General features: G+C 48.7%; 1 protein-coding gene across 4 annotated transcripts in view; it reads right to left on the reverse strand.

Annotated features, from left to right (window-relative positions):
* Window positions 1-3,322: 3,322 nt before the first annotated feature.
* PITPNC1 (phosphatidylinositol transfer protein cytoplasmic 1) overlaps window positions 3,323-24,555 on the reverse strand; it is a 302,891-nt gene continuing 281,658 nt past the window's right edge. For 3 of the 4 annotated variants that reach the window (XM_045299352.1, XM_004707282.2, XM_045299353.1), the window contains 3 exons: window positions 24,013-24,168; window positions 20,178-20,241; window positions 3,323-3,915 (listed from right to left, as the gene is read on the reverse strand). In XM_045299352.1, coding sequence (XP_045155287.1) covers window positions 3,599-3,915; window positions 20,178-20,241; window positions 24,013-24,168 — 537 coding nt within the window. In that variant the 3' untranslated portion in view covers window positions 3,323-3,598. Of the gene's footprint in view, window positions 3,916-8,805; window positions 8,925-20,177; window positions 20,242-24,012; window positions 24,169-24,555 lie in introns of all 4 variants that reach the window. The other variant, XM_045299354.1, reaches the window with a different exon arrangement.

Consider the following 24,555-nt stretch of genomic DNA (forward strand, 5'->3'; position numbering starts at 1 on the left):
TCCATAGCGCTGTCTCGTTTGGCAGATTGTCACCTAGCCAACTGAGTCCGAAGACTCAGAAAGAAGGGGAACTATTTAGACAACTCCTTTCTGCGGAATTCTCTGAATTCTCTGGAATTCTCTGCCCTTCTCTAAAGCTAAATTCCTGTTGACCTAACCGCAGCCGGCCTGTGACCCATCACCTCGTATTTTCTCCAAACCAGGAGCAGGTGCTGAGGAAAGTGGAGTTTAACAATGTAGAGAAACACATGAGCCCTCAACGTTCACAGAGACACCATTTCTCAGGAGTGTCAGAACAGACTCTCTTGGGTCCTTGTTTATTTACAATCGAAAGAAAACCAGGCAATCATACCCTTTGGGGGCATTGTTTTCTAAAGATCCGATGGTACACCCACACCGTGGCTACTGAAGGGATGCCTCTCCACAACCCCAAAACATGGCTAGTAAAAGTTCCACATCAAATAAAATCATTTCCCCGCCCCGCACAGATGCAAAATTGTAACTCAAGTCTATGAATTCGTTCACGACTGAAACTACCACTGTTCCTGTTACAACCGTGGTCACAGCCTCCTCCTGCTGTTCCTTTGCTTTGAAAACGAAAGGGTCTTCTAGCTGCTGCCTGACCAAGTGTATGGCAGAGAGGCATCCCAGGAAATAAGAGTCAGCGCAACACCATTCGTACTTACAGCCCACGGGAAGCAGAGTCATTTTGTATTGGAAATCCATCCTAGGTTGGATGCAATTGATGGCCAAGGAATGGTCTCCACTAACATCAGCGATGAAGATGGGATGAACACGTGTGCTACTCTACAGCTCATCTATCCTAGCGTGGCTATCAGAGACGTGAAATCAAGGGTGTCTGATGCCCTATATTATATTTATATATATATGTATATATATATATATACACACACAGGTATAATACAATTTTGGTGAACAAAGTTGTAGATTTCCACATTGCAGACAGAGGCACGGAGTTAAGGATTCTATTTCCCCTCAAACATGCTTAGAGAATTCAAGTTTCTGTCATTTCTTCTTCTTCTAAATTCCTATCATGCAGCCATTTGATGCCCATCCTTAGAATTACTAATGTTCTATATACATGTTCATCGGAGGCCTGTACCCCACAATGACAAATTCATGGATGGAGCATGTGAAATGATACTTAGAAACCAAGCTACAGGAAATATTGAAGTCACGTGTGCCTTGTAATGACTGGATTAGAGAGTCAAAGCAACTGAAGGAACATGTGCATCCCCCTCCCTCATTTGCTAATGTGTACAAGCCACATGTGGACAGAAAGGCTGAACAGACTTGGGCACGTCTGCTGGCGAAGAACCACATTATGGTGGGGTAGCTTTGCAATGGCTGGCTGTGGCATTCTACCGGCTCAAAAAGAAACTCAGCTTACACAGAGGAAACCACAGGCTAAAGCCTATGGAATGCTGGCCTTTGAGAGCAGGAGGGACTTAATTTTTAAAAACAAGGTAGGTGGGAGCGCATTGGCGATCTTGGAAAAACTCGGAGCCAGAGGTGTCCACAAACAACACAAAATATGTGTGTTCTACATGGAGCAGAGTGGTCCCACCCCATCCATGTCAGCTTGCACATACACGATCCAAGTGTCTTTGGCAAGTAGACTTTTGTTTTCGGAAACTACCTGCTGAAAGCAAACATTCTCATGTAGTATGACTAGAGTGTGGAGAGGAGCCAATTAGAACTCCAAGGGGTTTGATGAAATATTACGTTTTCCCACAAGCAAAAATCATGCTACCAGACCATGCAGAGGAGGTGTGGCACTAGTATGCGATCATTCTTAGGAAAGAGATGAACTGTTGACCTATGCTTTTTTCAACTGGTTATTTCCTTGAGTTCTGGGTCTATTCTTTATCCCCCCCCCCCCCACCTTTTTGTTTAAATCAAAATGCCAACCGATCACTAGGGAAATGATCTTGACAGTCTGACCTGTGACTTGGAACACTGTGATGCTGGGCTTGTGGGTCCAGCACCCGCACCTTGGGAAAGGGCACCAACCAGAAAGACGCAGCAGGTTGTAGTCTGGGCACTGAGAGAAGCAGGCAGGGGCCTTGGCTGAGAGGCTGGAAGCAGGAGGGCAAAGTTCCTCGGCCTATTTTGTTTCCCTTGGGATCTGTGTTTGGGGAAGGTCCCTTTCCTGAGGTGGGCAGTGACAGTCAGGAAGGCTAGCTGGGCCCCAGGCCTGGAGCTGCTCACCAACCTGGTTCCCTTCCTCTCTGCTGACAGTCTACCTGCCACCCTCCTGCAGCTGAAGGCGTGAAGGTGAAGCTGACCGACTTTCCTCTTTAGACAGGAGGAGCAGTCTCTCTGTCACGTTGGGAGCTGCTCTTAACTCCAGTCAACTTCCACTCCAATCCTAGGTCACCACCACAGGCCCCCAAAGCTAGAGGCCCCCAAAGTCCTGTCGCCTTTTCAGTCAGCAAATGATTCTGCTCACTCTCCCCTCCCCGTCTACAGCCTCTCCTCAGTTCCTGTGACGTCATTGCGTGTTTGCATTTCGAGTCAGGAGTAAGAGAAGGAGAGTCAGTTCTAAGGTCCGGTCGGTGATGGCTAATCCATCCCAGGGAAGTAAGGATGATACTAAGAGTAAAAACAGAAGAGCAGGCGGGGTGCTGGGAGAGTGCTCTTCTTTTAAGGGTTCGCTTACCAGACCTCCCGACAGGGTTCAGGCCCAGTTAGCTGACTCTACCCTCGAACAATGGGCAAGAAGCCCAATGAAGTCTACTGAGTTGGTTGCAAATTAGGAGACTATTAACGGGTTGATGGAAATTGATGAGTCAAGGGATGTTGGTACCTGTAGAGAATTAAAAGATGCTTGCCTCACCTGGGCCTCTTGCGTCCTAAAAGCAAACCCTTCCCAAATCAGTCAGCTCTGGCCATTCACCCATGCAGTTTATAAAGGTTCCTGAGGCCACGAGGGCACAGAGGGGAGACTTATTAAAAGACAGAAACGAGTGGAATCTTTATTAAATTCTGCGAAAGGTATAAATTGGCTATGGATAATTGCACTTGGAGCCTCTATAGGTTGCTAATTAAAATTTCCAAAAATTTGAAGGGTTAATTAGGCCCCAAATCCTGAGTCAGACTAACCCAAAGAGGAATCTCAGTAAGTATTGGTATTCAAGTATAGGCCACCAGCAGCTCAAAATCTAACAATTAGGTTTGCTATGCCTGAGAGTATTTTTGGAGAATTTTAGGTTTGATGGGAGGAAAATGACTTCCCCTATTTCACCATGTCTTTTTGTCACAAAGAGGTGTCAAGTTATGACTGGTTCCCCCACCCCCCGCCCCTCGGAAGTCCAAACGCCCCTTAGCGAGACTTCCTCCCTGGTCTGTCCTTTGCAAAATCTGCGGTCTTGACATCTATCCAGCCCTCACCTTTTGTTATATGTGAAATGACTTAACCACACGCGCACACACACACACCCCCGAGATGGAGGAATACGCTTGGGTGACAAAGCCGTCTGTCTTTCTGGAGCCCGGATGATCCTTCAAACAAAGCGTAGCCTAAAACCCCCCCAAAGGAAAAGATAAAGGCCCCAGGGCGCACCCCTATCACGAGTTACTCTGACTTGGGCCTGCACGGCTTCTCTGCAGAGTGCCCGCCGGGTAATCTCAGGGGGGCTTTCTTCTCGGGGTCTGGAAGCGTGAGAGTTTCTGGGGCGGACTTTTTCCGGGGCCGGTCTTTGGGGACGGACAGAAATTCTGGGGCGTCGGTGGAGAGAGGTGTGGACGGAGCGCTGGAGGGGGCGCTGCGGACGGAGGAGGGCAGCAAGGAGATGCTGGAGATAGAAATCGCAGGTGGGAAAACGCCGATTTTCTGGTTGGTGGCTTCCTGAGTGGCTCGTTCGAATTCGCGCACTTCATCCATCGTCATGTCTTTAGAAGAAGGGGGAGAGAAAGAAGAGAAGTGAGCAGTTCTTTACAAGATGGCAATGGATTCGTCGCGGTCGCGGTGGCCCCCTCCTCCTCCTCTTTCAAGGACACATAGGCAGTCTCTCTTAAAGGGGCCCATGCAGATTATTATCCCAAATGCTCATTTTATGCAAAATCGATTTTCCCCACTCCCTTCTTTTAGTCGAGGCGCCCCCCCCACCCCCCTACAAAAAACAACCCCGAAGTTCTTTGGGAATATCTCCCCAAGACTTTACAAAACACTTTGAATGAGTCAGCAAGTATTTAAAACTAGGGTTTAACAGGAGAGGGCAGAACTATCCCAGAGAGGGTGTGCACGTAAGTACTGATGTTTGGGGGATAAAGGGTAGAAGGAAATGAGGATCAGGCCTGGCCATCTCGTGCATACAGATCAGACAATTACTAAAGCACTCACTGGTGCTGAAAGGACACATTACTCTCTACCTTTGATCAAGTGCAAGTACCAGAATACCTTTGTAGGGTAAACAGGCAAATCATGTGAATTCTCAACAGCCGATTTCCTAATTCAATACATATGAAAAACCAAACTGGGTGCCATCAAGTCGGTTCCCACTCATAGTGACCCTATAGGACAGGGTAGAGCTGTCTCTACGGGTTTCTGGGACTGTCCCTCTTCCTGGGAGTAGAAAGCCTCATTTTTCACCCTCAGAGCAGCTGGCGGTTTTGAATCGCAGATCTTCTGGGTGGCAGTGTAACCACTTTAGCACCAGGGCTCCAGATTCAGGAAATATGCTTGGTGCATTTTGGGGAGGGAACAAAGATGCCGTGGTGGTGATTGCTCTGAGGATTGTGCCTGTGTCCTGACTGGCATGCTTTGTTTTTAATTGATTCAGCTTCAAAAAAGAAAAGAAAAGAAGAAGATAACTCCAAAGAACCCTGTTCGTGATCACACAGCCAAGAAAGCAAAACCACTCCTTAAAGAAACCTAAAAGCCAAAGAATGAAGAATGAAAGAGAAGATTGGTTTTAAGAAAGCATTACTTAGAATTCAACCAATACAAACAACAGTGTCTCATCCAACAGGTACTGCGAAATAAGGCTAATATCCCAAATACCTGAAGCGTTCTTTTAAGAGAGACAGTGGGGAAAAAAGAACCTAAGTCTTTCTCTACTGTACCCAATGTGCCAGGGTAAGTAAAAAAAGTATTGGGACATGGATTCTGGTTCATACAGGCATGGGTTAATTCTAAATCAAGCACACTTGAGCATGTCTTTGTGGTCAGGGGATGGAAGCAGACGAGTTCTCTCAGTAATACTCTTGTCTTAGTGCCTTAAAAAGAAATCAAACTCAGTCAAAACAGTGGCTTCTGATAGGATTTACTGATCCAGTTAAACTCAAAGCAGAGAGAGGCGAGCTCCAAAGGTTATGGTGTTGGGGTTTTTAGGACTGTAAAGAAGTCATCTTGATAGATTTTTTTCTGATGGGTTCAGGATGACCATTGGGGAAATGATTTTAAGAGAATTGAAAACTGCTTTGGTGGGAAATAGGCCAGGACAATCATGCGGAGGAATTTCCCCCATCATGACAGTGCAGCGATTAGTTCATTCATCAAGGGACAGCACGGGAATTTCATTGGGAAACTCACTCCCTCTACTCTGCAGCCCTGATCCTAGCCCCCCAGACTTCTTGCTTCCCAAACACACACACACACACACACACTTCAAAGGAGCATGACCCGAGTCACTCAGCGATGCTCAAACTGCCCCTGTGATGTGGTGTCAGTCACTCGCTGCCATCAAGTCGAGGGCAGAACTGCCCTTGTGGGTTTCTGAAGCTGCACCTCTTTCACAAGAGTAGAACGCCTCATCTTTCCCAGGGAGCAGCTGGTGGTTTCAAACTTCTGACCTGTGGCTAGCAGCCCAAGCATAACCACGATGCCACCAGGGCTCCTATGGTGTAACTCACAGGGCAGAATTCTTTGGGGAGCATTGTTCAGATGTGTAAAGACCCTAGATGGAGGACATAGCTTCACATAGAAACAACAGCTTCACGTCCTCATGATCTTGTTTAATAAAGGTTTCTAGGAGTTCATGACAATACTTTAAAAAAACATCCTCATATATACACTTCCTACCTTTTAGTCAGAATATACTGAAAAGACTATCGCTGCGCTAGCTAATACAGCAATGGCTTCCTCTTCCTTCCTCGGAAAAGGGCTTGCTTTCTTCTCGTAGTTTGATGTCTCTTTTCTCATTCAGGAACTCCGCTATTAGTAATATTATTATTGTTGTTACTGTTATTTACTAAAACAACAACAACTTAATGTGGCTAACCCTGGTGTCCTTTGCTGGTTTCATTTGCTAGAACCAAGGAAACAAATAACTGGGCTCCATTAGAAGGAGCAGTGGGAAGTGGGGGAGGTGGGATGGAGGGGTGCGGCTATCAAGGGGTCAAGAAGAAAGAGAATGTTTTGAAACTGATTGTGGTAACAAGTGTATAATACTGCTTGGTGCGACTGAACGATGGATCTCTGTAAGAGCTCCCAATAAAATGATTTAAAAAAAGAATGAGCAGTGAATAGAGGCCCAAGGGGCTCACCCTTGACCGAGAGGCAAAATCCACTGTCCAAGAATTTTTGCTTCTTAGAGGCCTGTTCTTCCTTTGCCACCTGTTCCTGGCCATGTGCTTCATAGGTGAAGCTTCATTACATGAGATGGCACACGTAAACTAGCACGAAACCGTCCCGCCACTTTGGCAATATTAATTACGGAATTAATATTCATAACACAGCATTACTCGTCCGGTCTCATACTGTATTCATCAGCAGGCCAGAAAGATACTTCCTAAAACAAGATCCTCAGGAGGATTTCCTGGGAACCAATGATGAGAAATTTCCCGCGGGGGCATAGTTTTCACAAAGACAAGTCAAAATAGAAGGGCTGCCATGGAATGGTAGATGCAAAATGTACCAACAAAAACGGAGCCAAAGTTCTTAATTACGAAAAGGTGCAGAAGAGGGTATTGAAACTTAAAAATAAAGCGGGTACTCCGGGAAACATTTCAAAGGCTCCTTTGGGTCGGATGGAAAACTTGTCGGAAAGGAGCGCCTGACGTCTGCTCTACTGCAGCCATCCAGCTGGGGGCAGAGACGACCTGAAATCCTGTCCCCTAGCCGCTTCCCTCGGGAATGCCGGCTGCGTCTGGCAGCGGTGGTTATGGATGTCCACACCGCGTCCTCCAGTGCGCCCTGCCCAGTTCCGAGTTCACGGGCTGCGTGCAACAGGGCCAGGGAAGTGCCTTGTCCGTTCAGAACTTCTGACGTCACGGGGCGCAGCGGGAGCCCCGGCCAGAGCATCCCCGGTCTGCGCCTGTGGACACCCACTTCCGGTTTCGATGGCGCACCGGGAATCGCCGGGAACCAGCGGGAAAACCGAACCGGAAAGCCGTGAGCGTGCAGACCTGAAGCGGGGGACCTTGGAGCAGAACAGGGTTGTGCTTCTCAGCTGGCTCACCGGTGCTGTGAGCTGCTTCCAGAGCAGCGGTTCTCAACCTGGGGGTCGCGACCCCTTTGGGGGATGGAACGACCCTTTCACAGGGCTCGCCCTATTCATCGCAGTAGCAAAATGACAGTGATGAAGTAGCAACGAAAAGAATGTGATGGTTGGGGGGTCAGCACGTGAGGAACTGTATGTATGAAAAGGGGGCAGAGGCAGGTTGAGAAGTGTGGTTCCAGACAGGGCGGCTAAGGGGAGAACAAGCATTCCTAAAGACAAGGGTCCTCTGGCTCTAGAACAGGGGGAGAGGGAGGAGGAAGTCTGACTGATTGGAGGGAGGACCCCATGGGTCTGTGCATAGGGAGCTCCCCCCACCCCCATCAGCACATGCAGTTATGGGAGGTTTACCCTCAAGGGCTGTCGCATGCACATGCATCCGATGCAGCCCACAAGCTTGCAAGGCGCAGCCCACATTCCAAAGACAGGCTCTAAAACCCCAAAGGCACAGTCCCAAAGGGCACCCCAATAGCCTTCCCGGATTCTAAAGCATCTAGCAGCCTCCACGATCTCTCCATTTCTCATCATGACAGGATCAGCCTTGGCTAATGGACAAGAGGGTTGAACCCAGCACCTACAGAGATCCCAGCTCTGGCTGAAGACAAATAACAATGATTTGGGGATGACATTTTTCTTCATTCACTGCAGCTCCTGTTCACGTCACTAGCGTGGGTGATCGAGAGACAACTAGATCGAAGGCACTGGCGTCCACTGTACTGTTGGCTCTCAAGGTCCAACGTGTGACTAAGTAGTCTTGAGGTTCCCTGAGGTTCATCTAAGCTCCAGGCTAGGGCCCCCTTGGCAGCTCAGTACCAGGTTTGCTCCCCACCCAGCTCTGCCAGCAAGTATGACGGCAGCTGACCAAAGAGAAATGGGATCGGTGTGGGTGGGCCACCGACTCAGAGTCATAGGAAGCCTTTCAACGCAAATGCAAAGACACCTACATTCAGCAGATAGGCCAGGCCTGGCCTGCCCTCGGATAACCGAATGAGCTCCGTTTTCCAAAGTGACTGACAACTCGTCGCAGTCCACGCAGGATACCCAGGGGCTCTTTTGTGGCACGGGCCCTTTCCTAGGCACCACACATCATTTCTACTCTCTATGTTCTCGGTTTGATGGCTGAAATGACCTCCAAGCCAAGAGGCTTTCAAAGAATGGGAATGTTTGGAAGGGGGAGGTGACACCGCCTCATTCCGACCCAGCTCGGCACCTTCACCAGCAGCCTCGGGGGAGAAGACCCGGGTGGAAGGTTCTCGACGGGGCATCTGCAGACTTTCAAAGATCTCGCGGCGTGTGTGTTTGGGGGAGGGGCTGGGCAACATGTTTCAAAAGGTCTACATACACTTGCTTTGGCATGGCTCTCTATGTCATCCACAGTGGAGGAATGCTGATTGCAAACTTTTATGTTGGTTTGTTCATGCATGTTTTTCTCGTACTCTCGAACATCATCCATTGTCATATCTGAAAGAAGGTCAAGACGTTGGCAACTTCCGTTATTCAATGCAAACTTTCAACGGGTGGGGGCGGGGGCGAGGGGGAGACTTGAGGGAAAGATGGTGGGTAGTTTTGCACAAGCCATAAGAGAGGTTCGAGAAGCAGGGGCTCCCCTAACTTTATGAGGAGGGATCATAAAGTTAGCTACAAGGGGGTGACGCTAGGAAGTGAAAAGACCTTTAGAACAGAGAAGAGTGGAAATTGTCCTGGGAGCGTGGCCGCACAGAGAGCTGGGAGGCGGAAAGGTTAGCGTGTGGCATGGGCAGGGCCGTAGCCCGCAGCCCGGGAGGCCTCCTGAGAAGATAGATCCCTTAGGGCAGAAGTTCTCAACCTGTGGGTCGTGACCCCTTTGGGGGTCCAAAGACCTATTCACAGAGGTCATCCGATTCATAACAGTAGCAAAATGACAGCGATGAAGTAGCAACGACAATCACATTACGGTTGGGGGTCACCACATGAGGAACCGTGTGAAAGGGTTGAGGCCTGAGGAAGGCTGAGAACCACTGCCCTAGGGGCACATGTCTTGATTCGTTTGGCTTCACACTTACCTGCCAGAGGCCCTTTCCAAATAGACATAGAGTGTCTTTAAGTGAGAGTGCAATCAACGTGGCAGACACTTGCATTGCTATGGCAGGAGCCCGGAACAGTACAAGGCAGGGGCTGACAGTCATGGGTACAAGTGAGATGTCTTTCTACCCAGAAGCCCCAGCGTCAGAGAGCACAGGTCTGTACTGAACCTCCAGTGCAGCCTAACAGCTTGACGACGGCTGACACAACTTCCACCCACGGAGATCTATAAATAAAAGCGCACGTGGCACCATTTCTGATTTGGGGCCCGAGGCTGCAGTTTTTCAGCATTTCGGGATCGTGATCTCTTAATCTAAGTGGTTCTCAGTGGCCATCGGGTGGCATTTTTTTGGTTGTCACAGGGGGGCACTATGGGCATCTAGAAGCCAAGGTGGCTGCCAAACCACCGGGATTCAAGAGACAACCCCTGATGATGAAGAATTAGGGATCTGGCCCAAATGCCAGCAGCCCCACGGCTGGGTTGTGAAACTCTGTGGGAATCTTAAAAATTGTCATCGAAGAACCCATCTCTAGCGTGTGAAACACATTAAAAGTGTCTCCGTTTGCAGATGTCTGTGCGTTGGGCCCCTCTCCCTTACTCTGAGCCCCTCCCGGGTTCTTTGAGGACATTTCTATCAGAGGTCTTTGTGTGTGTGTGTGTGTGTGTGTGTCCCTCTCTGCTGCTCGCCTGGCAGAAGTTAACTTCCTGCCTCTTTACAGGGCAGGTGTGTTGAACAATGGCTTGGTCCACTGCCCTGATCCAGGTGTGTTGAACAGTGGCTTGATCCACCGCCCTGATCCCTAGCTTGAAGCCACAGCTGAACGGTCTCCTGAAGTGTTCTCTGCATCATGTGGGCCACCCTCTTTTTATATCAGGCCCCATGTCACGCGGGCTTCTCTTCACTTGCCAGAAGCTCATGATTCTGTTCAGTGTGGTCTGGGACCAAGATGGAGGGCGGCTCGGATGCTAGACCTGGGGTGATTTCACCCCGCCCTCCGCCCCTGAACTTGTCCATCACAAGTGCTGTCCATAAGCAATGCTAGTATCAAGGATGCCAAGCAGCAGTCTGGCCAAGCAAGAAGCATGCTTTTCTTTTAGGAAACTCGAGGTCACCGGGAGGCAAGAAAGAGATGCTTTGTGATTAGAGCGCATGCGTCTTCATTCACAATAAACACATTCTTTCAGCAGTTCCTCCCATCTCAGCGGCTGCTGATCAAAATGCCTTAAACACAGATACACCTGGAATAGTACTAAAAGGTCATTTTCTTGCAAAAACTTTAAAATAAAAAACACCTTTCTTCTTGAGACCAAATCTCTCGTTAGACAATTTCTTTCCCACCCTGCATCCCTCCGATGGGAACTGAGGAGCCACCAGTAAAGGCGCCCTGCCTTCTCTGTTCCAATGAACCTGCTAACACATCCTTTATCCTTAATCAGCTTGACATCAAGAGAGGGACACGTATTGCGACCTATGGGACCGCGTATTGATCTCGTCCAAGATCTATCTCTTCTATCGATGTGGAAAAGGGCTTAGCAACAAGCACGCTTGTTACTGCCCTGCTTCTAACAGTGAGAAATGGAAAGGAATCCAGGGGACAGCTATTGCTAGATGGTCATTAAAAATGATGTAGAGAGGCTCTCGGCACAGGAGTTAAAACAAACAAACAAAAACAAAATAGCAAGGATAGTCCATATTGCAAGAAACCACTTTTTGTTAAGGAAAAAAAAACCAAAACATTTCGTACATGTGAAAAAAGGGCTGACAGGACGCATGTTGAGGTGCCAACAAGGAGGATGTCTCAGAGTGGGGATTCGGGGGAGTGTTCCTGTCCTTCTTTTTGCTTACCTATATTTTCTAAATGTTTGACACCCAACAGGCATCCACTAGGAGGCCTGAAAAAGTATGCACACTTGGATAAGAAAGGAAAAAGAATAACATTATTAAAAAAAAAGTTATTTGGGGTCATTAGGAAGATCTCTCAAAATTCACTGCTTCTCAGAGACCCTATAGGACAGAGTAGAACTGCCCCTGTGGTTTTTTGAGGCTGTACCTCTTTTTATCCCCCCCCCCATCTCCCATAATGCTTCACCTTCCTCCTGTAGAGCAGCTGGTGGGTTTGAACTGCTGACGTTGTTGTTAGCAGCCCAACACATAACCCAGGATGCTACCAGAGGTGCCCGAAGGCTGCAACTCTTTACGGGTGTAGAAAGCCTTGTCTTTCTCCCTCAGAGTAGCTGGTGGTTTCAAACCACTGATCTTGAGGTGAGCAGCCCAAGGCGAGGAAGATGGGTACCATCAGCTTGGGAGGGGTAAGGAACACCCTTTGGCTCCTACAGAACTCATCCGGAGGAAGGCCCAGTGTTTGGTTCTGTTATGAACAAGTTTGCCAGGACCCAGGGGTTAGAGACCGTGGCAGCTAAGCAGGAAGCATCCCCTTTCCCAGAATCTCTGCCTTCTCTAGAAATATGATCTACTGGTTTGTTTGTTTGTTTTGGAAAATGAGGAACAAAGAAGCACATCGTCAGACAATTTCATCTAAGAGATGAAACAGCGCCCAGGACAGACCGCATCGTTAGGGTCATTCTCTCAGAGATGATGCTGATTGGGTCTCCCTGGGTGTGGACGTGTCCACATTGTGTTTGCCTCCAGGTACCATAAATGGCCCAGAGCAACAGTATAAAATTTCAAGATTCCTCAGTAATTTATGGAAAACAATCAAGTTACAACATCACTGCTCAGCTTATCTGGCCAAAGGAAAAAAAGAAGCATAGCGTTTCTGTAGAAGAATTTTTTCCCCCTGGGTAAATTCAATTACAGATGCCTGATGACGGATTATACTTTCAGAGATGATTCATCTTCATTACAGATTGATTTCCAATGTCCAATGATCAGAGTGACTTCTAACAATTTACGCTCCCAACTCGAAGTTTCCAGCAAGCAAACACTTCTGCCCGTCTGAGCAACTCTTGGTAAACTCTGTGTCAAAGGTTTTGCAAGACCTTTACGCTTAGAGATGTTTGCAAGATGTCACAATTTAACTTAGGGTTTTCTGAATGAAGACTTCCTCACTAAGAAACCCCTGAGCCAGTGCCGGATGGAAGGGACTACTGGAATGAAGGCATCTGGCGCCTGCGGAGCTTGGCTGATGGTAAGGGTTGCAGCAGCACCAGGGCATCCTCTGGGCATGGGGATGGAATGTGCTTGTGTTGCTCTTCGGTGGGCGATGCATCCCCTTGAGAGTCCATTTCTTTCCTTCTCTTCTTGTCTTTGCTTCGGGGGCGTGGGGGGTGGGGGCGGCTCCTGCATCGCCTGGCCTGGATGTGAAGGCCACTCCATGCCAGGCCTGAGTGGGACCTCTTCCTCATTAGGCGATCATGCTGAGCCCAGAACCCCAGAACCCCCGTGGCCACGACACCAGCAATGCCAAAGCAGGTCTGGCCCCAGGGCCATTTAACTGAGGAATCTTTTTAGTTTCATAAACTGTAAACTACCAGCTCTCATGAAACAGCAAACTTTGCCTTAACTGTGAGCCCTGGTCTGCCTCTGCCTCAGCCATTTTCTAGTATATATTAATATTCTAGAATATATATATATATATGTATATATATTACATATACAAGGAGGTACCCCCCAAACCATTTCTCTCTGGTCAGGGTGAATTTTTTAGTAAAAGCAGTTTCGCTGAAACCTTGTTTTTTGTGATGGCCGATTTAAGAGAGCAACGTGCGGTTATGACATTGCATTTCCTGCTGGGGGGGGGGGAAAGTGCTGCAGGAACTATTGTGATGGCTGAACACAGCTGACAAGGCTGGCGCTGTGGGAAAAACGCAAGCGTGAGAGTGGTTTTCTCGGTCAAAAAAGGTGAAATGTCGATTGATGACAAACCTTGTTCAAGGCATCCCTCAACTTCCCAAATGGACGAAAATGTCGACAAAATCCGTGCACTTGCGCACAAAGACCAACGACGATGACGACGGACTGTTGAAGAGATGGGAAGTTATCTGGACTGTCTTGGAGGTCAGTTCAGCGAATTTTAACGGAAGATTTGGGAATGAGAAGGGTTGCTGCGAAATTTGTGCCTCGGGTTCTGACTGACCTGGAAAAAAAGCATCGACTAGCTCCACCGTGCTTTGAGAGAACAGCTCCGAGGTGACCCAGACTTTTCCCAAGGTCATTACTGGTGACGAGACATGGCGCTATTCTTACAACCCCGAAAGCAAATATCAATAAGCCAGTGGAAGATGTCGCTGTCACTTTGCCCCCCAAAAGCTCGTCAAGCGAAATCAAAGATTAAGATGATGTTCATTTGCTTTTTGGATGTGAGGGAGATAGTGCATTTGGAGTTTTTTCCACCAGGTAAGAGTTAATCTCAAGCTTTCTATTTAGAGGTTCCAAAAAGATTGTGTAACCGTGTGTGACAAAAAAGATCTGATTTGTGGCAGACGGGGGACTGGTTTTGCCACCATGACAATGCACCTGCTCACGCAGCCACCTCAGTGTGCCAGTTTGGGGCCGGAAACAGCATGCCTTTCTTGCCCCATGCACCTGACTCAAATGACCTTGCTCCGTGTGACTTCTTTTTGTTTCTGCGAATGAAGAGGGACATGAAAGGACAGCAATTTGATGATGTAGAAGAGGTGAAGAAAAAAAGGAGGGAAGTTCTGTCAGCCATCCAAACAGAAGCGTTTGAAAAATGTTCCCAAGAATGGAATCGCAGATTTGACAAATGTATTAAGTGTACTTTGAAGGTGATGAGGTTGTTTTGTAAAAAAAATTTAAATACATAGCTTTGAAAAAAAAGTTCTGGTTTTGTTGGGTGCCCCTAGTCATATATATAATAATTGAAGTCCTTAAACACATGTGTGTGTATGTTTATATATATGTTTAAGGATTTGAATTATTATTCACTGACTCATTTAAATAATGCACTAATTATATTTCATAAAAAGAATTCAAATAGGAGTGGATTACATATGGAAAAGAATTTAATTCCTTTTAAAATCCTTTTAATCACCACTAGAATCCTATTCCTTCTCCTGGAGATAAATACTATTTAGCATTTGGGGTATACGCAGCCAGATTTTTAAAAAAAAAGAACTCCATGTATGTTACTGTACACACACACATACTTTGAAAATTGCTTTGAATGCATTTTCCAGTGATGGAAAAATCCAGGTATTTCCATCTCAATCCATACAGAACTATCCATTCTTTTTAACTGTTGTGACCGATGTTCCATAGACAGTGCATCAGAATTCACGCAACTAAGTTGGTACAGTGGCTCAGCTGGTAACTGCAAGGTTGGCACCTGGAGCCCTCCGGTTGTTCTGGGGGAGAAAGATGTGGCAGGATGTTTCCATGGAGATTTACAGTCTGGGAACCCTCCAGGCCAGTTCTCTGTCCTACACGGTCGCTATGAGCCAGAATCAACGGTCCTACCTAACCACTCCCCAAGAACATACAGAGAAACTCCACATGCTTTATAGCAAGCTTTGTGTGTGCACGAACATGGGCACGCTGGCAAGCGAGCATGTTTCCTCATTGTACTGCATGCTTGAAGTAGCTGAACCGAACAAAAGGGAGCCTTCTGCTCGGATGGAAAGACCCGTGCTTTGTCTATTGCTGAACTATTTTCTCTCTAGTTAGGCTCCTCGGCATGCACTGAGTAATTTTTCTAGACTGTAAGTTGACAACGGGAGCCTTGCATACGTGGTTGGGTCCGAGAGGTGTCGCCGGTGGTGGCGGCAGTGGTGGCGGCAGTGGTGGCGGTGAAGCGTCCACAAACAGTGAGAGTGGATACGCTTTTGGAGCCATCCTTGGGGAAGGCCCACTTCTGAATTCTTTAAATAATTATAAGCAGAACACATGCTTGGTATTGAGCACTTAAGGACGGCTTTTTCCGTCACGAGACTAGCTGAGCCTCAAGGATTCATGCATCCTCTTTTCCACGTCATTCAGGTCACTGAGAGCTAGCCCTGTAACCCACAGGTGTGGCTATTTCCAGAGCTTTTAATTCAGGAAGAGGGACCTCAGATTGCTTTGGAAATGGGATGGGCATCTGGCCCAGAAGAATGAGCATGTGTAGCAACACAAGAAGTGCCAAGAAGCCCAAACCTGAGGCCCCTGGACTATTCTAGCTTGACGAATTCAACCTTCGCACGCTTCTTTCTCCACCTTGAGCTGGCTCCAGTCCTCATCAGGCCCACCCTAGGGACCTCTAGGCTGACGTCTAAGTCACTGTCATGGTTCCCGTTTCATCTAGACCATCGGGACGGCCCCCACCCCCACCCCCATCCTTTTTCTGGAAGGGTCAGGCTTTCAAAGACCGTCATGAGGCTCCACTCAATCACAGTCTCCCTCCGGCAAGCCTCGGTGCTCCTCTCTCCAAATGCTGTCAGAGAAGGGAGGCAAACCCACGTTTCTGTCAAGCGGGGCTGCCTGGTTTCATCCGTCTCCCCTCTCCCCCCTTCTTCTGAAGTGTCTTGTTGTTGCTGTCTCTAATTAGTGTTCCGGTCATGCAGCAAGGCCCAGCACGACCGGATAAAGACTACTCAGGGCTGCGAAAGACAAACCCAACTTCTCCGAAGTGGAGCTGGTCGCGTGTTGCCGGGGACAAGAGCAGAATGCAGTCTGCTTAGGGACACAGCGAGGTGACGGCCAGGACACACACTCCTCCGGGGTGAGGAAGGACCGCCGGCCTCGACCAGGTCTTTGCCCCAGACTCTTAATTAAGCGCTGCGGGTGTTGAGTTCCATTAGGGACAGGCACCCGGATGACCACGTCAGAAGTGGGGCGAGCTCTGAGCCCGTCTAGGAGGCAGCTGGCTAGAATTCACCCTTGAGCTGGTTGCATCTGCGGAGTTCCCCCAGAAGGGCTACCTTTGCTAGCTCACCTGTCCACTCCCCCCAAACCAAACCCGTGGCTGTCCGGTCAGTCCTGCTTCAGGGCGACCCAGGGGGTCCCACAGGGTCCCCAATCTGCGATCTTTCTGGAAGCAGACGTCTTTCTCCCGTGGAGCAGCTGGTGGCTCCGTACCTTCGGCTTCTCAGCTAGCAGCCAAGCCACTGAGACTCCTTCTCTGTCTAACTCCAAACCATGAAGCCGGCTGCCAGGGCGGCCGGTCTACAAAGGGCGCCTTTGTCTGCTTCTCACAGGGCGCCACGGTTTCGGCAGCTGGGTCCGAAGAGAAGTCCACCATTCTACACTCTTTAGTCTAAAGGACGCCAACTACTCCTGCTACCTGAAGGACACTGTCTCTACAAGCCAACCCGTGGGCATCAGCATCAGCTGTGTGTGTGTGTGTGTGTGTGTGTGTGTGTGTGTTTCTTTAAACACAGATTCCGGGGCTCCCAGAGGTTCTCACTAAGTAGAGGTCTGGGGCAGTGTCAGTGCCTTTGCAGTTCCAGCAAGTTCCAGGAGATGCTGATGTGGCCGGGTGGGAACCGCACGGCAAGGGTTTCTTTGCTTTGGATCCTTTCCAGGCGAATTGCTGAGAGCCTGGCGGAGCCTGTATGGACCATGGGAAGATAAGCCACTTCAAGTACTCAAAGCTGAAGGGCTACCTGGGTGGACACCTAGCTTCAGCTACACTGAACCATCGCCCATTTGCCCCAGAGACCTACGAGGTTTCCAGCACTGCCTTGGCGTAAGGGGCTGGGGCCACATACACACATTAGATGGAAGGCGTGTCTGAATCTGTTGGAATAGGGTGAGGGCATGGTTTCTTGGCCAGGAGCTCAGCGGGGTTGGGGGGCCGTCTAGGGGGTGTGTGATGGGGAGAGCAGCTATTTCTGTGAGACTGATGGGTGGTTCTCTGACCCCTTGCTGCCTGAAAAGGCTGCTTGTGTGGATTGGGGCTTTGACTGTGTACTTAGTGGGCGGAGACAGCCACTAGGGAGTACCAGGTGCCCTCTGATCTACATCCACTAAACCACACACTGTGGGTTTTTTTCTCTGTACTCAGAATCAAAAAAGGCTGGTTGGTCAATAGACTCTTTTGAGCTGCTCACGGCCCTACCTACTCCACCCTAAATTTAAAAAAGTGGGAGTGGAGTGGGGTGGGGGTTGTTCCCATCTAGAGGGTGGTGCACATAGTTAACACACCCAGCTGCTACCAGAAAGGTTGGAGTCTGCCCAGAGGTGCCTTGGAAGAAAGGGCTGGTGAACTACTTCTGAAGAAATGGACCCTGGGAAACCCTGTAGAGCACCGTTTCCCTCTGACACATGGAGGCTGCCTGAAGTCGAAACTGACCCAGCTGGGGTCAGTTTGGGTTTGGGTTCTTCTCTTCTTAAAGGGCTCCAGGGAGGCAGACCTTCGGTTTCATCTGAATGCACTACTCTAGCTCTGGGTCTCTCAATAGTCCGGGCATCTTTTTATCGCCCCTCCCCCCTTGGGAGATGGTTCAAAAAACCCCCAAACTCACTGCCATCGAGTAGATTCTGACTCATAGCCATCTATGAGAGCAATCTAAACCTTGAGGGTTTCCAAGACTAGAAATCCTTTCAATAGTAGAAGCCTCACTTTTTCTCCCAAGGAGCTGCCAGTGGTTTCAAACTGCCGGCCTTGTGGTGGTACTGTTCTGTCCCAATGACCTTCAATGCTTGCTGACTCTAGCACTGGGGGTTGGGCGTGGGGAGAAGAGTTCTGTTCCAGACGGGAGGAGAGACTCAGGGTCACAGTCTTGAGGCTCCCACCAGCCTCTATCCAACCAGGGAGCCCGGTCTCTTTCACGATTTTGAGTTCTGGTCCACATTTTCGTCCCCTCGGTCCAAGACCTTCTAATGTGATCCTCTTCAGAGCAGTTGGTGGGGAGAGCCAGGACCAGCCACCGTTTTTCCCTTTCTGTTCTCTGCCTCGAAGCAGACCTTCTTTTCTGGTCCACAGACTTACAGGGTGTGAGCCTGGCTGTCCTTTCTGATGCTGCCTTTCCTGAGAAGTCTTTCTCGATGGCGTTCTGGCGCTATAGAGAAATCTATCCAGATGGCCTATCTCTTAGTCTTCAAAGGGGCACAGTTTTGGCCCTTCAAGTTCCCAGCCTCTAGCCAAACATCTACCCAGTTTGAGTCTGTTGTTCCTTGCACATCCTGTTGCTACCTCCCTGGAACTGGGGCTCAGGGGGCCACAAGCTCAGAGGGGAGACCAGCAGTTATTACCCTCTTTTGAGGGTCTCTGTCCCTTTGAGAATCTGGTTAACGCACTCCAGAAAAACACTGGGGTTTGGGGAGTATTCAGAGGGCACTCCCATCTTATGGGCGACGCCTGCCAATGGCTGGGTCCTGGGAAGACTGGATGACGTGGTGGTCTGAAAGTGCACTTGCTGCCTGAGCCCAGCACTGAGAGTGTGTGACGAGAGGCACAAACGCCGATGCATTGGGGTCTTACTCTCTTCTGAAGGTGAGTCTGCATTTGGACAAACCCAGACAGATGCCTTGGCGCTCAAACGATGTAGATCAGGCAGGAATTGCAAAGAAGGAACATCAAACCAAAAAACCAGAGCCCAGAGCCTACAGAATCATATCGATTGCTTGCTGGGTGTTTGTTTGTTTGTTTTCCTTTCAAGTACAGTAAGTCTCCCTGGATTACAAAGGTCAGGCTTGGGCATAGCGCATTCTTGCCCTTTCATGTTATGGAAGTATGCCCTCCTGCTGCAACACTGGCCAAAGCCGACCTGCTACAAATCCTTCATCCCAATCACCTTCTCTGGTTGGACCAACAGCTCAAAAGGTTGGGGGCTTTTACCGGCACTCAGGTAGGGTGCCTGTCCTGACTTACCTACACATTTGACTCAAAGACACAGTTTGGAATGGGTCTCATTTGTCACCTGGGGGCTGCCTGTCTTTTAACAGGTGGCTCGGCCACAATCTTAGATGACATTCTCAGTCTTCGCCTATCCAGTATCCTGTTATTTTTAAATTTGATGCCTTCTGCTGGATCCGTGGCACCACGGCAGAAGGGCACTGAAGTGCAGTCTCAGTTATGCTCAGAACAAAGTCAAAGTGACTCAGGAAAAGGTCCAGGAGGTGGGCATTTTGTTAAGTAATCCACCTGAAAACCAGACCTAACGCATGTCTATTTATAGCTCTGGACATGAGCCCTTTGTGGGTGGATTCCGTCAAGGCAGAAGACTCAAGGGGAGGACAGTAGTGAGAACCCAGGCAGGGCTCTGGGCACCATGTGATGAAGCATATCTTGGTTTCATCTGCTGGATATGCACAGACCTTGTTTAGCTCTGCCTACATCATGAGACAAAGCCCAACCGTCGGCCGTTCCAGTGAGGACGAACAGGGCACCTGTGCCTCTGCCCTCGCAGGCTGGCAGACTGGTTTTGAGGCCTCACTGAACCAATCAAAGCACTTGATATGCGGTGCTTTTGACAGCTTTGCTCTTGAATGCAAGCTTGGGATAAAGCAGGGGGCGGTTGGAAACCCATCAGATAGAGAATGAGGGCGTATCCGGCATGCAAGCATGGAAACACATGGCGAGCCTGCTTGGTCCAATATCTCCGTGGTTATTTTAGGCCGAGCTTCTACAATGATGTTCTTCATTGCGCTCTGCAGACAGGAAAGCCCTATCTCGTCCTTCTGATAGTTGGAGCCGAAGCAACATGGTGTGAACGTTGTTCTACAAAGCATTTGGGGGAAATGGACTTACCATACCACTCATCGACCCATGCAAAAGCCTGTCGGTGCCCAATCAGCAGAATGTCGCGCACCACCTAAAAAGCAGAAGAGAGAGGTTGAAAGAATATACCATGTTGGCCTACAATCAGCTGGACAACAGGTCGCTCCAGTTCTGTTAAGCCTGGCAAGCACTAATGCCTCCGTCCCTTCTCCAGCACTGGCCGGGGACCCGGATCGGCGGAGGCACACAGATCCTGAGCTGGCTCACACACGGCTCTTTCCACAGCAGGCAGGTCCTTGCTATGAATTAATCTCTTTGTTTCACTTGAGAGTCAGGCTGGCGGGGGTGGTGGTGTTTGCACACGAATGACAGCCCCTTGGCTGTCACACAGTCGTGGAATGAATCTCTCCAGCTAGTCACCTTGAGGCTTACTATTTATTGATCTTGAATTAAATCAGCCTCTGCTGTTTTGTTGAGGAAGAGTGGGTCTCCTGGCCGCCAGGAGGTCAGACTTTGGAAATCACCGGCACACTTTTTAAGAACAGAGCGCTTAACAGATGTGCTCTCTCTTCTCGGGTGAAATACCGAAAAGTTGACCAAAAATTTAAAGAGGCAGAAGAATGAAAGTGTGAAGGTGAGACTAAAGTCTCCCTCAATATCCTGCTGGGCTGATGTGTGTGGACCTGTAGGACTAATTTGCGTAATCCATGAATTATGAAGTTCATTTCCTGTACCAACAGTTCAGTCAACAGCTGTCCCAAGGACTGAACCACGAGCTTCGCACTAGAACAGAGCACCATGGGGGCAGGGACCCTGACCGGAGAGGAGAGGGATGCGGTTGTTTATCACGGTGGCACACGACGGCCCCAGAAGACATGTATAGTTCATGTGATGTGTGTGCTATTCATTTTTTAAAATTTTTACGTATTTATTTATTAAAAGATCATTTCATTGGGGGCTCTTACAACTCTTAATACGATCCATACATCAATTGCATCAGGCATGTTTGTACATATGTTGCCCTCATTCTTTTTTTTTATTTTTTTAAATTTTTTTTATCATTTTATTGGGGCTCATACAATTCATCACAATACATAGATCAATTGTGTAAAGCACATCTATACATTTGTTGCCCTCATCATTCCCAAAATTCGCTTTCTTCTTGGGTTCCCGGAATCAGCTCATTTTCCTTTTTTCCCCTCCCCCTCTGTTCCCCCTCCCCCATGAACCCTTAATAATTTATACATTATTATTATATCTTATCTTACACTGCACGGCGGCTCCCTTCACCCACCCCTCTGCTGCCAATCCCCCAGAGAGGAGGTCATATGTAGATCCCTGTGATCAATTCCCCCTTGCCCTCATTCTTTTCTAGGCATTTACTTTTTTTTTCTTCTAGGTATTTACTTTCTATTGAGCCCTTGGTATCAACTCTTTTTTCCCTCTCCCTTCCCTACTATTCATGTGCTTTTATTTTGCAGGATTCTCTTTTACCTGTATGAATAGGCCCTTTTTAAATGCTCCTTGGATACTCACCCTCTCCCCCCATCCTCCATAACATTCCTTTTTTTTTTTTTTTTTTGTCAAACAAATCCAGCAGTTGTCAAAAAGCTGGAAGGCTCATGCATGTTTCAATGAGAAAAGGATTTTAATTTGGTGAATTTGAAGAAACAAGGGGAGCATTTATAAGGAAGTGAAGTGTTTATTGCTCCAGGCCTCTGGATAGCTAGTGAGGCTTTCGGATTTGGAAGGAGGACCCACATGCACAGAAACCAGGAACGGTGCACAGTCGTACACACTTGAATGCTGAGTGTGTCAGATCCGAGGGACTCAAAAGCCCAGCATTGAGGCCTCAGTAAACACATCCCACTACAAGAAGCACAAACACAGCTGTCGGCTGGAAATTAGAATTCAATAATGTGCTAATGGCTCACTTTGGAACACTCACCCCCACCCCACCCAACCCTTTCAACTGTGAATAGATTCTTAAAAAACAAAGGTGTTTGGAGAAAGGCTTCCCCAGCATTTTGCAGCCATGCAAATGCTGGTCCCAGATACTCATTAGCGACTCCTGTGCCGGAGCAGGTGTGTTTTTGAGGGCGTTGATAACACTTCATTTATATTCGGAAATGGGCAATGGAAATGCCTCCAGGAGAGCATGGTTCTGACAAGTATTTTAAGGAAGATAATGAAATTTCAAAATTGGCACAAGTCTGAGGAAAGAAAAGAAGAAAAAACAAAACCAAAAAACAACCCAAATTGTGCTTTCTCACAAGAAATAATAAAACACGGTTTGGGTACTATTCAAAGGAGGTCATGTTGGGTGAAAATTTCACACAAAAAAGCGAAAAAGATGTTGTGGGAAGTCAATGAAGGTATTGTCTTGTGGTTCCCAACCTTCCTCATGCCGCGACCCTTTCATACAGTTCCTCATGCTGTGGTGAAGCCCCCAACCATAAAATCATTTTCACTGCTACTTCATCACTGTCATTTTGTTACTGTGATGAATCGGGCAACCCCTGTGAAAGGGACCTTTGACCCCCAGGTTGAGAACCGCTCTGAGGTCGATCCAGTGCTGAGCCTTGGAAAGACTGAGTCTGGGGCCTTCCCATCTTCCCGTCTGACTCATGGGTTCACACAGGAAACTGGGAAGTCCGAGACATTGCTGTCTAGGTTTCTCATCACAGGCCCGCCCTTGGCGGGGCAGAATGAGGCTAAAACTCAGCGCAGCATCAGCACACTCCCAAACTCCTTCCAGGATCTGCTCTACTGGGAGCCCCCACTGTGCAGGGCCCTCCGCTTGGTGGATCTATTCTCTGGCTACTAACTAAGATCGATCCTTTCGACTGGACTCTCAGTCCGGTGGACACACACACACTACAAAGAGTCCAGCGTGATCAGGTTAAATTCCAAGCCCCAGCAAAGAACTGCATAAAGTTACTCTTGACCCGTTTTCCACTGGGAAAATAAACAGAGACACCCAGCCTATCTGGAATAGGGCCAGCTCAGGCAGATTGATTTTGGTGAAAGCAAGAGGCGCTACAAAGGGCAATTTTTCAACGGCGCGTTTACACTCTCCACCCCGCTTGGGGACACCCTCAGGGTTACGATCCCTAAAACTGACATTCCCACCAAGTGGGCAGCTGCTACCAAGCTGAAACCTTTCGCTGAGGTGGGTGTTACCACTGCAATTTACGCTTTGCAGGTGTGCCCGGGAATGCTTTGGTCACAGGGTGCTTAGATGAGCAGGGATGCTGACGAACCTGGGCCTAATGGGACTCCGGGGATTTCTTCTTCTGTCCCTGGTGCCCCTCCTACCGCAGGTGCTGACATCGGCAGGATCTTTTGGGTCAGAATGACCCCTGGGGGCTGTGCACACAGATAAGTCCGCTGGCTTTCTTCCCAAGCACCTGGGCCTTGAACTAGATGAGCCTGAGACCAGTGTGAGAAAGCCAACTTCCCCCACACGCTCACCTTGAGGACCCGGGCCACACCGCGGGGAGGAGCTAGAAAAGCAACCTGGGCGGGTGGGAAGGAAATGCACTGTTCCTCAGGTGCATTCGCATCCCAGAGGCGTTTTGGGGATTCGGACACCTTGACATTCGTCGAGCAGCCTGTGCTCGGGTTCACAAGAGAGACGGTCAACTCTCAGTACTTGTGGATGAGCAGGGCTTCTGCAGACCACAGACACCCCTGTGCACGGAGCGGCAAGACCGCCGTCCGTGGTTGAGGACGAAACAAGGCATAGACCTGACTGCCAAGCGTTTCTCGACGATGGTAACCGCTGCCAGGCACACAACTGGGCCTTTCGCTGCTTCACGCTACCCTGAGCGCCGGGCCTAGGAGCTGATTTTTGCTCACTTACCTTGTGCACAAATTGCTCCACTCTGGTCTGAAGCCCCCAGACCTCGAACTTCACTGTCACCAGCTTGTATGAGCACATGATGGGCTGGTGGTTGTCCCTCCAGCCTTCTTGTAACTGTCCCCGTCCTGTCTTCTCTGACTTGAAGTGTTTAGGATCCTAAGGGAGAAACAGCCAGGAAATGGTAAGTTGTAAGTACAGCGCTCATTTCCAGGAAATGTCCCTAATAAACAAATCCAGGCCGTCAGAGAGTGGATTCCTGGTTGGCAGGGACGGCGGCAAAAAAATCGTGTAAGCCCGAGCTTACTTGGGACGATGAAAATGTTCAAGAATTAGATAATGGCGAAGAGTCATACCACTCGAGACCAGGCTAAACACCTGAGTTGTACACTTTGAAACTGTGAATTTTACAGTATCTTACTTTCTCAATGAAAATCTGAGATGATAGGAGCTGATACCAAGGGCTCAAGTAGAAAGAAAATGTTTTGAAAATGATGATGGCAACAAATGTACAAATGTGCTTGACACAGTGGATGGATGTATGGA

The sequence above is a fragment of the Echinops telfairi genome, unplaced genomic scaffold (genome assembly GCF_000313985.2).
Source record: "Echinops telfairi isolate 266 unplaced genomic scaffold, ASM31398v2 ScPeMD7_7458;HRSCAF=8496, whole genome shotgun sequence".
NCBI lineage: Eukaryota > Metazoa > Chordata > Mammalia > Afrosoricida > Tenrecidae > Echinops > Echinops telfairi.